At 45.3% G+C, this 12,192-nt stretch overlaps 1 protein-coding gene across 1 annotated transcript in view; it reads left to right on the top strand.

Moving 5' to 3' along the window:
* The window catches only part of RAD9B (RAD9 checkpoint clamp component B), a 110,655-nt gene that overhangs the window by 18,818 nt on the left and 79,645 nt on the right, over positions 1-12,192 (top strand). The window contains exon 6 of the mRNA XM_069747266.1: positions 10,439-10,545. Within this exon, the coding sequence (XP_069603367.1) occupies positions 10,439-10,545 (107 nt within the window). The remainder of the gene's footprint in view (positions 1-10,438; positions 10,546-12,192) is intronic.

Genomic DNA, 12,192 nt, shown 5'->3' with positions numbered 1-12,192 from the left:
TGTGAAGGGGCCTTAAGGCTCACTAGCCTGTAATTTCCTAGCTCTGTCTCCTTTCCTTTTTTGAAAATAGGGACAATATTTGCCTTTCTCCAGTCTTCTGAGACTTTGACTGGATTCCAGAATTTTTCAAAGATTCTTACTACTGGTTCTGCAATTATCTCTGCTAACTCTTTCAGTACCATAGGATCCAAAAAGTATTGTTTCTCCTTGCGGAGATCGACATGCTGAGCATGCTGAGATGAGGAGACTTAAAGCTGCAATGCTCCTCTGGGTAATATGTTAATTATGCAAATTGTCTCTTCAGAGAGGAAGAGAGCTAGAACTCTAGTACTATCTATTGGAAGGTATGAATCCTATAAGGCAATGTTGACCCTTTAATGAGCCTTGCTACATGACTTAGGATGTAATTCATCAGGACCAGGAGATTTAAATTCATTTAAATTAGCTAAATGTTATCTCACCATCTCTCTGTTTATGGATAGAGTCGATTCTTTTCCTTCGATGGCACCGTGAAGATCAGTTGATGTTACATTTGCTTTCTTAAATGGGTTAATCTGCTCTGTTGAGAGCCCTTGGAGCTAAGGCTCTCAGCTGTGAACTATTAGCTCTTTCCAGCCCCTATATAATCTGGGTTCTGACTAACACACATCGTCAGAGCTAGCTTATGCTGCATGGCTTGCAGGGTAGTTGGTGATTATTTGAGAAGGTGTTTGGTGGATTTATCTGTGACTGTTGCTTGGTTTTGTGTGTGATAATTCCCTTACTTTTCCTACTTTGGTTTTACCCTGTCCTCCACTTCCCGCTGCATACCTCTGTTATATGTGAGTGTATATTTGTATGTTTGGTGTATTCTGTTACCCATGTTCTTATTACCTTGTTGGTGTGATGGGTGTAATACGGTGCACCACTACTCTTCCCTTCTCTTGGTGAGGAAGGGGTACAGACTGAGGGCGGATTCAGGAGCTAAAACAAGTTACGTGACCCTGGCATCTTCACCTTCAAAAGTAACCCAGGGTACAAGGTGAGCTTGGATGCCACCTAGTATTAGGGACAGGGAAGGAACCCCTGGGCTCGGGTCACCCGACAACAGAGTCATGACATCAACCTTAAAGTTTGAGGTCTCTCTGGTCTTCCTCCTCTTGTAATCCAAAATTCGAGGCTAGCATGATCGTTGCCTCCTAAATTCCCTGTCACCTTTTCTTCCTGAACCATTTACTCCCTGTTGGTAAGAATTAGTCCAAGATTGCAGATCCTCTTGTTCTCTCTTCTACCTTTTGAAAGATTAAAGTTGTCAGCAAGAGAAGATAAGAACTTTTGGACCCAGTACTTTTGCCTGAGAGAGATTCTCAACAAATATCTGGATAGTTAAATCTCCCATGATCACTGCAATGGGTACGGAAAGTATTGATACTCCTTTACATTTTTCACTCTTTGTTTCATTGCAGCCATTTGGTAAATTTAAAAAAGTTCATTTATTTTCTCATTAATGTTCACTCTGCACCCCATCTTGACTGAAAAAAAAAAACAGAAATGTAGACATTTTTGCAAATTTATTAAAAAACTAAAACCGAAATATCACATGGTCATAAGTATTCAAACCCTTTGCACAGTATTGAGTAGGAGCACCCTTTTGAGCTAGTACAGCCATGAGTCTTCTTGGGAATGATGCAACAAGTTTTTCACACATGGTTTGGGGATCCTCTGCCATTCTTACTTGCAGATCCTCTCCAGTTCCGCCAGGTTGGATGGTGAACGTTGGTGGACAGCCATTTTCAGGTCTTTCCAGACATGCTCAATAGGGTTTAGGTCATGGCTCTGGCTGGGCCAATCAAGAGTCACAGAGTTGTTGTGAAGCAACTCCTTTGTTATTTTAGCTGTGTGCTTAGGGTCATTGTCTTGTTGGAAGGTGAACCTATTGCAAAGTCTGAGGTCCAGAGCACTCTGGAAGAGGTTTTCATCCATGATATCTTTGTACTTGGCCACATTCATATTTCCTTCAATGACAACCAGTTGTCCTGCCCCTGCAGCTGAAAAACACCGCCATAGCATGATGCTGCCACCACCATTTTTCATTGTTGGGATTGTATTGGGTAGGTGATGATCAGTGCCTGGTTTTCTCCACACATAGTGCTTAGAATTATCACCAAAAAGGTCTATCTTCATCTCATCAGACCAGAGAATCTTATTTCTCATAGTCTGGGAGTTTCAAAAATCTGGGAAATGTGAAACCGCACATAGGAGCACAGAAAGAGAAGACGGGAGTTTCCTTCTTAATCAAAATCACATGATTCAAGACATTGGATCATTTAAACATTTGGATTGAAAGATGCCAAACCAGTAAAGTCTCCATTGGAAACCAACTATCTGAAGGTAATAAATAGTGAACAGAATCTGTTACCGAATAATGAACAATACAGAAAGGCAATGGGAAAATTATTATATCTTGCGACTGTTACAAAGCCACACATTGCAACAGCAGGAATTTTGAGCAGGAAGGTGTCAAAGCCAAACAAAATGGATTGGAATGCAGTGAAGAGAGTAATCTGTTATTTGAAAGGGACTAGCAGTGTTAAACTGAAACTACCTGCAAGTGAGAAATGCATTTTAACCAGATACGTTGATGTAGACTGGGCTGGAGATCCAATAAAATCTACCAGTGGCTATCTTTTCTTGCTCTCAGGCGGACCAATTAGTTGGACTAGCACTGTCGTTGACAGAAGCAGAATATGTCGCCACAGCTCAGTGGCGCATCTGGGGGGGGCAGCCGGGGCATGTGCCCCGAGCGCAGCCGACAGGGGGTGCCAGCAGGCCGCCTGATGCGTTGGTCCAAGGAGGAGGCTCCCCGTCGGCGGAATTCTGCCGCCCCCACATTGAGATTCTTCCGTTCTCTGAGCCGACTGTCAAATTGACAGCCGGCTCAGAGAAAGTGCTGCGCGTCGGTTCCCAAGGATGTACTAGCGTCTTCAGACGCTAGTACCCTTGATCTATGCCCTGACCGCCGCCGGCACTTCCGCATCAGTGAAGCGCCAGCAGCGTGATTAGGTCACATGATCACGCTGCTGACATCACTCGCAGGCTCTTCACAGGCAGCCTTGCGGTTTGTGGTAAGTGCTCCAGCTCCAGACGGCTGGATAATGGAGGCTGGAGCTGAAGACACCGAACTGCCAGAAGGAGAGATGCGGGCTGTGCTGTATACTACTGTGTGGGCGGTGCTGTATACTACTATGCGGGCTGTGCTGTATACTACTATGCGGGTTGTGCTGTATACTACTATGCGGGCTGTGCTTTATACTACTATGTGGGCTGTGCTGTATACTACTATGCGAGCTGTGCTATATACTACTATTCAGGCTGTGCTATATGCTACTATGCGGGTTGTGCTGTATACTACTATATGGTGCTATATACTACTATGTGGGCTGTGCTGTATACTGCTACGTGGGCTGTGCTGTATACTGCTACGTGGGCTGTGCTGTATACTGCTACGCGGGCTGTGCTGTATACTGCTACATGGGCTGTGCTGTATACTGCTACGTGGGCTGTGCTGTATACTACTGTGTTCCTCAGATTTCTCCACCACATGCAACTGCACCCGGGAAGGGAGGGGATGGGGGCAGAAATCAGGACATTATGGGGGCAGAAGAAATCTGGGCACATTATGGGGGGCAGAAATCTGAGGACATTATAGGGGGCAGAAATCTGAGGGCGGGCGCCAAACTGATCCTTTGCCCTGGGTGCAGGAAGAGCTAGATACACCTGCCACAGCTCATGCCAGTCAAGACGTTCTATGGTTAAGACAGCTGCTAGCAAACTTAGGACAACAACAATTGGGACCAACAAAGATGTGTGAGGACAATCAAGGATGTCTTGTTCTTGCTCAGATGGAAAGAGTTAATCCAAGAACTAAACACACTGATGTAAACTTCACTTTTCGAGAGAGCTCCAGGAACATGGAATCCTAAATTTAGAGTACTGCCCAACTGAAGATATGACAGCAGATATTTTCACAAAGGTATTGAATGCTGAAAGACATCAGAGACTGATGAAGAAATTAGGCATAACTGAATAAGTCCTTACTGTTGAGAAAGGGTGTTGGTAGATATGCAGCAGATACAGACTTATTTGTGTGCAGGAGGAGTTTCCACTTTTCTGACAGTAGATGGCGATGTTGTTACTGTTATCTGCTTAGTTGAATGTAATGCATATACTTGTTGTACTTTGGTTTCATTTTCTCTCTGGTAAAAGGTCCTTTAGACTTCCTGTTATGCTGTATTAAGAAGCTGATGCATGTACCTCATGTTCTGTGTAGATAAAAGTTGAATTACCCCATATAATCTACTCTCACAAGTTTATTCTGCGCCCAAACTATGCAACACGTCCTACTGATCAGACTATGGGTCTGGTTAAAGCGAGAATCCACCAAACTGACTCCAGCTCCATTATACACAAGAACCGGAATAGTCTCAGTTTTTCCACCAACCGCTATTTCAGCCGAAATTGTAAACTGAGATGAAAAAGTGCAGGAAATGTTCACACCCTGGTCGTCTCTCTCCAAACAACCAGGGGAACACAACTTTTGTGATAGCGTACCACTTTTGGCACAAGATGGACAGACTTTAATATAATGATCAGTAAGACCACAGTAAAAACATGCTGTCCCACGTTGAACCGCAGGCCACATAGTTTGAGAGGAGACTCCCCCCAACTGCGTGGGTTCATCTGTCAGCACAAGTGTGTCCTCCTCCCTAGGAAGAACAGCAGGGGACAGAGTCAGTGTATATCTCTCCCTGACGTGTCTATCCACCCGGATAGCAAGGGCCATGGCAGCGTCCAGCGACCTAGGAGTAGCATATTTCACCAGAGAATCCTGAAGCCTAGCTGACAGACCGTGACAAAAATTACTCCTAAGGGCGGGGTCAATCTACTGAGTGTCAGTGGCCCATCTCCGGAACTTCGAGCAGTACTCTTCAGACAGGCTGGCACCTCAGTTCGATTTTACGGAGTTTAGATTCAGCCAGGGAGATGCCATCAGGATCCCCGTACACCGGTGCCAAAGCTGCAAAAAAAAAAGGGTCCACCGACCGCAAAGATGGTGAGTCGGTCAGCAGGGAGAAGGCCCAAGGACTGAGGCTCACCCTTCAGAGGAGAGACTACAATCCGCACTCGTTCCTCATTCCCTGAGGAATGTGGGCAGAGCCTGAAATACAATTTACAGGCTTCCTTGAAAGCCATAAATTCATCTCTCCCTCCAGAAAACCTGTCAGGGAGAAATAATTTGGGATCCAGCTGAGCCTAGGCCACTACTCCGTAACCTTATCCATGAGGATCTGGATCAGGAGTGAAAAAGTCTCCGCTTGAGCCATAGGGTCTCAAGAAAAATTGTGCGGTCGCTAATAATGTCTCTCTTGGACACGGGTAAGTCCAGTGAAAGACACAGCATACAGCTACAACAGGATGGAAATGGGGAAATAAAGGCCCTAAATGTAGTGAGCAAGGGATGTGACACCTCCTGACACCAAGCTGTGCTTGTTCCTATGCTCCCCTAACTCCGTATGCGGGTCATACCCCTTGCTGCCGTCACATGTCTAGTCCCTGACTGTCACCTCAATGTACCATGGCTAGTGCACTGGCCGACAAGGACCCTAGCCTCACCACTGCAGATGGTAAAAACACAGGAGAAGAGACAAACACGGGATAGACAAAGAAAAAGGGACAAATTACTCAGCTTCAGGCTCTGCTTCCAAGCTCCACAGCACAAACAGAAGAGACGAACGTAATGGCTTAGGTTACGTTCACATTTGCGTTGTGCGCCGCTGCGTCGGCGACGCAACACACAACGCAAATAAAAACGCACCAAAACGCATGCAAAAACGCTGCATTTTGCGACGCATGCATAGTTTTTTGCCGAAATTTGGACGCAAGAAAAATGCATGCGTCGCACAACGCAGAACACAAAAACGCATGCGTCCCCCATGTTAAATATAGGGGCGCATGACGCATGCGTCGCCGCTGCGTCGCCCGACGCAAACACGCAAAACGCTAATGTGAATGTAGCCTTAGATGAATGCACAATCCATATTTGACTACTTGACGTAAACAGCATACATGTCCTTGACAAAGAATGGCAGACCATTTGGCAATAGAGGGAACCGAAAAAAAAAATCTGAACATGGATAGCCAACAAGGAAAGGTCATGTGACACATATAGATGATATTAAATGCCTTTATTATAAAGTGAATGGCAAAAAATAGGCACTGTGTGCAAGAGTGAAATAGTGAAAGATAAAAATGACAATAAAAGAAAAAACATATACAACATTCAATGATTATGGACAACTGGGGACCACAGAAAAAGGAAGATGTTATTGACCAGTTTGAAAAAAGTGCTATATTGGGGTATGGGAAAATTTCGTAATAACGATAATATGATAAAAAATGTGAAGGTAAATCACAACAATACCAGAATTACAAATAATCATGGAAAAAATATCCAAAAGGGGACGTAGATTAGATGAGATACATTAAGAATTTTTTTTATATATATAAATATATATACCTTGACCCGCTCCCATCCCACCTCATCCCTAACCTCGCCACAGTCTTCATCCCAACCTTAACACACCTCTTCAACCTCTCACTTACAAATGGTGTCTTACCCTCATCCTTCAAGCATGACTCGATCACATACATCCTCAAAAAGCCCTCCCTCGACCCATCCTCTGTGTTTAGCTATCGCCCAATATCTCCTCTCATGCCTCAAAAATACTGGAACAGCATGTCCATCTTGAACTGTCCTCCTACCTCTCCTGCTCCCTCTTTGACCGGTTACAATCTGGTTTCCGACTGCATCACTCAACTGAAACTGCCTTAACTAAAGTCATCAAGTGACACTACTCTGTCCTGCTTCTCCTGGACCTGTCTTCTGCCTTCGACACTGTCGACCATTCCCTCCTGCTACAGATTCTCTCATCTCTTGGCATCACAGACTTGGTCAGGGATTCGTGACGCCACCTGTGGTGTTCGGTCAGGGTGACCGACGCTGCTGTGGGGTCCGCTGGGGTGATGGAATGGCAGCTGGATGGTATAACTTCCCACAGGTGAAGTATGTCCCCAGGGCTTCCCAGTAAGATGCATGGTGATGGTGTTAGGTGCAGGCAATAACGAGGACACAAGGTTGCAGTCTCTTTACTGAAGACTTCAGGATCCTCAATCCAGAGCACATTTAACAGGGCTATCAGAGACAGGCCGGCCTGATGGGCACTTCCAGAGTTTCCCTCGCAGATGGAAATCGTTGCCCACCACTAGCGCCTGTGTGTTGTAGTCCTACCCTGCTGAGCATTCGGAATAGTCCTCACAACTGCTGTTCTCGTTCGTCGTTCTCTACAGCTCTCTCTCTCTCTTTAGTACCAGATGTTGCTAGTTTCTCGTCCCCCAGTATGTTTTGGCTAGGATGCACCCGTATGACGGGAGGGCCCGGAGGTCTTCCGGGACCCTAGAGACGCCCCTCTCCCACTGTTGCCCCTTATGTCTTCTTAGGAAATTTAAGGTAGACAGCCAACCTATAATTAACTGTCCTGCGGAGTTTGAAGTAAGGCCTAAAGTCAGTTACTCCCGCGGTGTTCCGGCCACCGTCTACGCGCCTCAGTAGGATGTTGCCTCGGTCTCACACCACCACTCCCACTGGTACTCCTTTTTGCTTGATCTCGTTTACACTGTTCCACAATATCCTTCCCTTCTTGTCTCTTTCTTAGGATACCGCCGCAAGGAGGTGCAGGCGCGGCTCCGTTACGTTCTGCTCTGTTCGCTAGGCACCTGCCAGGTTCCCACGCCTGACAGGGACCCCCTGTGTCTTTTCCCTGCAACCCCCTCTGCCACGGGATGTTGCCTGAATCCAACCCAGTCAGCTTCTGACTAACTTCCTCCCCAACCCCTAGTTTTACCAGTGTGAGGAGTGGCCCAATAAATAAAGCCTTTTGCTCCCCCTAGTGGCCGGAGTGTGAAGTGTAAAGTGTTCTGGTGATACCTGGTCAGGAGAACTCCTTCAGTGCCATCAGACGTACCATCACTCCCCTTAGTGGCAGAGCATCATACTGCAACAACCAGATCTCTGGGGCGCTGCATTATACATTTTTATGGCACAATTTATTCCATGGCGCTTTACATGTGAAAAGGGGGGCAAATATAGAAAAGTACAATAAACATGAGAAAAAACAAGGCACCAACAGGTACAGAAGGTGAGAGTACCCTGCCCACGAGGGCTCACAGTCTACAGAGGATGCGTGAGGATACACTAGGAGAGGGTGGAGCTGGTTGTGCGGCGGTTCAGTGGATTGAGGATCGCTGTAGGCTTGTCGGAAGAGGTGGGTCTTCAGGTTCTTTTTGATGTGTTGGAGTAGAGAGTTCCAGAGTATGGGGGAAGCATGGGAGAAGTCTTGTATGCGGTTGTGGGAAGAAAAGACGAGGGGAGCAGAGAAGGAGATCTTGAGAGGATCTAAGGTTGCGTGTAGGTAAGTACCAGGAGACCATGTCACAGATGTATGAAGGAGACAGGTTGTGGATAGCTTTGTATGTCATAGTAAGGGTTTTGAACTGGAGTCTCTGAACAGTAGGAAGCCAGTGAAGGGCTTGGCATAGGGGAGAGGCTGGGGAATATCGGGGAAACAGGTAGATTAGTCGGGCAGCAAAGTGTAGGATGGATTGGAGTGGTGCCAGAGTGCTAGAGGGGAGGCCATAGAGTAGGAAGTTGCAGTGTCTCCCTCTTCCACACCACCTCCTCACCTCGCCCCCTGTCTGTCGGTGTTCCCCAAGGCTCAGTCCTAGGGCCCCTGCTCTTCTCCATCTACACCTTCGGCCTGGGACAGCTCATCGAATCCCACGGTTTGCAGTATCATCTCTATGCCGATAACACGCAGATCTACCTATCTGGACCCAACCTCACCTCCTTACTGACCAAAATCCCACAATGTCTGTCTGCTATTTCAGCTTTCTTTTCTGTTCGCTTTCTAAAACTGAACATGGATAAAACAGAATTCATCATCTTTCCCCCATCTCACTCTACCCCTCCACAAAACCTATCCATCAATGTTAATGGCTGATAACTTTCCCCAGTCTCACATGCTCGGTGCCTCGGGGTGATCCTCGACTCTGCCCTCTCTTTCAAGCCACATATCCAAGCCCTTGCCTCCTGCCGACTCAAACTCAAAAATATTTCCCGGATCTGTGCATTCTTTGACCATGAAACCATAAAAATGCTGGTGCACGCCCTTATCATCTCCCGCCTCAACTACTGCAACCTCCTAATCCACCTGTCTCTCCTCTATTCCCCAGCCTCTCCTCTCTGCCAAGCCCTTCACTGGCTTCCTATTGTCCAGAGGCTCCAGTTCAAAACCCTAACTATGACATACAAAGCCATCCACAACCTGTCTCCTCCATACATCTGTGACATGGTCTCCCGGTACTTACCCACACGCAATCTTCGATCGTCTCAAGATCTCCTTCTCCACTCCCCTCTTATCTCTTCTTCCCACAACCACATACAAGACTTCTCCCATGCTTCCACCATACTCTGGAACTCTCTACCCCAACACATCAGGCTCTCGCCTACCACGGAAACCTTCAAAGAGAACCTGAAGACCCACCTCTTCCGACAAGCCTACAACCTGCAGTGATCCTTAGTCTGCTGAACCGCCGCAAGACTAGCTTTACCCTCTCCTAGTGTATCCTCACCCATCCCCTGTAGACTGTGCGCCCTTGCGGGCAGAGTCCCCTCTCCTTCTGTACTTGTGTGTGCCTTGCTTTGCTCATGTTTATTGTACTTGTTTATATTTGCCCCTTTCACGTGTAAAGCGCCATGGAATAAATGGCGCTATAAAAATGTATAATAATAATATAATAATAATATACCTGACAAAGTACCCAACACAGTTTGCCCAAATGCAAGGCCATATATATTCAAAACCTATATGTAGAACTCCTGCCCTCAAATATGTCAAAATGTCAATGGCTATAGTAGAGCACAATATAATATAATTGGACAATCCCCTATTTGGATATGAAAATCCTCATATAGAAATTGTATAATAACTACATAGTACACATGGCAGTATAGATATAGAATAGGGCAGTAAACAACCAATAATCATTACCTGGTGGTGGTCTAGTGGAGGTCACTGGTTCAAGGTGCGGTGCACACCCTGACGCACGTTTCGGAACTTAGTCCTTTTTCAGTCCAATGCTAGAATAAGAAGATTTTATTGGTTCTAGTAAAGTCACTGATAATTTATCACATTATAGCTATAGTTTGCTAACTGATAACAGAATCTGGTTGCTAGAAGACATATGACCATTATGTTCCTATATATTAATTATTTTTGTTGTATACTATAAATGTAAATTTAGTTGTATTTCCGATACAAATTAATCCATTGTTCGTTTACAGGGCATTATCTGATATTCTAATTCACTTTCCATCATGTCAGGAGGAAATCACGCTCTCTTCTACTCCTAATAAAATTATATTGAAAAGTTATTGTGAGGACAATTCTGGTAAGATGAGATCAGATGCATGCATAAAAATCATTGTTATCAAAGACTTATAACCCCAATGTAAACATGAGATGTACTGCCGATAACTTGATCCGATTATACTAGCAACAAACACTGTTTCATGAGCCCTCATGCCACCCACAGCAAGGCGCGGGAGCGCCGCTGTATACAGCCATCCAGGACACTGCAGGCCCACCATGCAAGCTGAAGCCATCCCACCGGGCATATATCACTCAGCAGGGAGTTCTATACCCTCACTCCACGCCGCAATTAGGCCCACCACGCAAGCGGAGGCTATTCCTCCAAACTACTATTACGCATTGAGGATTTCCATACCCCTACCTCATACTTTATTAAGCTATTATACATTGAGGGAACTTTCCTACAGCCTAACTTCTGCCACCTTTATACATTTAATCAGGAATCAAGTAACCCCATGAGTAAGACCAAGGAGGGTCAAAACGTCGGGTTTCTATCTGCACGCAATTTCTTTTGGTGGCATCCTTGATTGTTAACATAATAAACTTATGAGATATTCTTTGCATCACATCAACTCTGAGTGTGCGGTAATTTTCTGACATATGACTGTTTGGACCTCATGGTCTGTTTTACCAGCACCTCCTCGTCCTTGACCTGAGTGCACACCATTATCCCTTTATTCATGAGTCCGTATAAACAGGGCTGCAAAGGAACACCAATAGACTTATAAATAGGGGTTGGTGATCATTTAATGAACTGGATTTTATGAATGGACCATAACTCTCCACCAAATAGAAGAAAACTGGCCTTGATACATGATATCACATGATCTCTTTTGGAGGAAAAGAACAGTGTATGGGCTTAGGCTACTTTCACACATCAGGTTTTCAGTGTCAGGCTAAATACGACTAATTTTCAATAAAACGGATCAGGCAAATGTTGCCGCCGGATCAGGTTTTTTTCCCATAGACTTGTATTAGTGCCGGATTGCACCGGATGACATTGCGTTTCGTCCGGTTTTCGCCGCTTCCGGTTTCTTGAAAAAACGTCCATTGCAAAGTTTTTTGTCTCCGGCGAAAAAGCCTGAAGCGCCTTCAGTTTTTCACAATCTGCGCCGGATCCAGTTTTTCCAACATTCGCCGGATTTAGCATGACACTGAAAACCTGATGTGTGAAGTAGCCTTAGAAGGGACAATCTGTGTCTTTTCAGGATTTCCTTGTATACAGATCACTGCAGCAGCTGATAGGTGTCATTAGTGACCAATCATCTTTTATCTGTATATAGGTCAAATCTGAAATTAAAAAAAGTACACACCTTTCCAACTTTCTTCTTCATAGACAGACAAAATACAGCCCAAGGGCAAACAAAATGTCAGTTTATTGCAGTCCAATTCTGATGTAACACTGAGAATAATTATTACAGACCCTTGCTTGCCAAACTGGTAGATAATAGAACAAATATTACATTAGTGAGCCCTCCTCATTATAAAGAAAAATACTTATATTGTCTAATTGTGGTCAATGCAAAAAAGGACTGCATTAAATTAAAGGGAATCTGTCACCCCATTTTTCACTTATAAGCTAAGGCCACCGGCATCAGGGGCTTCATTACAGCATTCTATAATGCTGTAGATAAGCCCCCGATGTAACCTGAAAGATAAGAGAAAC

This window comes from Ranitomeya imitator, chromosome 1 (assembly GCF_032444005.1).
Source record: "Ranitomeya imitator isolate aRanImi1 chromosome 1, aRanImi1.pri, whole genome shotgun sequence".
NCBI lineage: Eukaryota > Metazoa > Chordata > Amphibia > Anura > Dendrobatidae > Ranitomeya > Ranitomeya imitator.
Note: the sequence above shows the minus strand (reverse complement) of the source record. Positions and strands in the feature narration are given on the sequence as shown.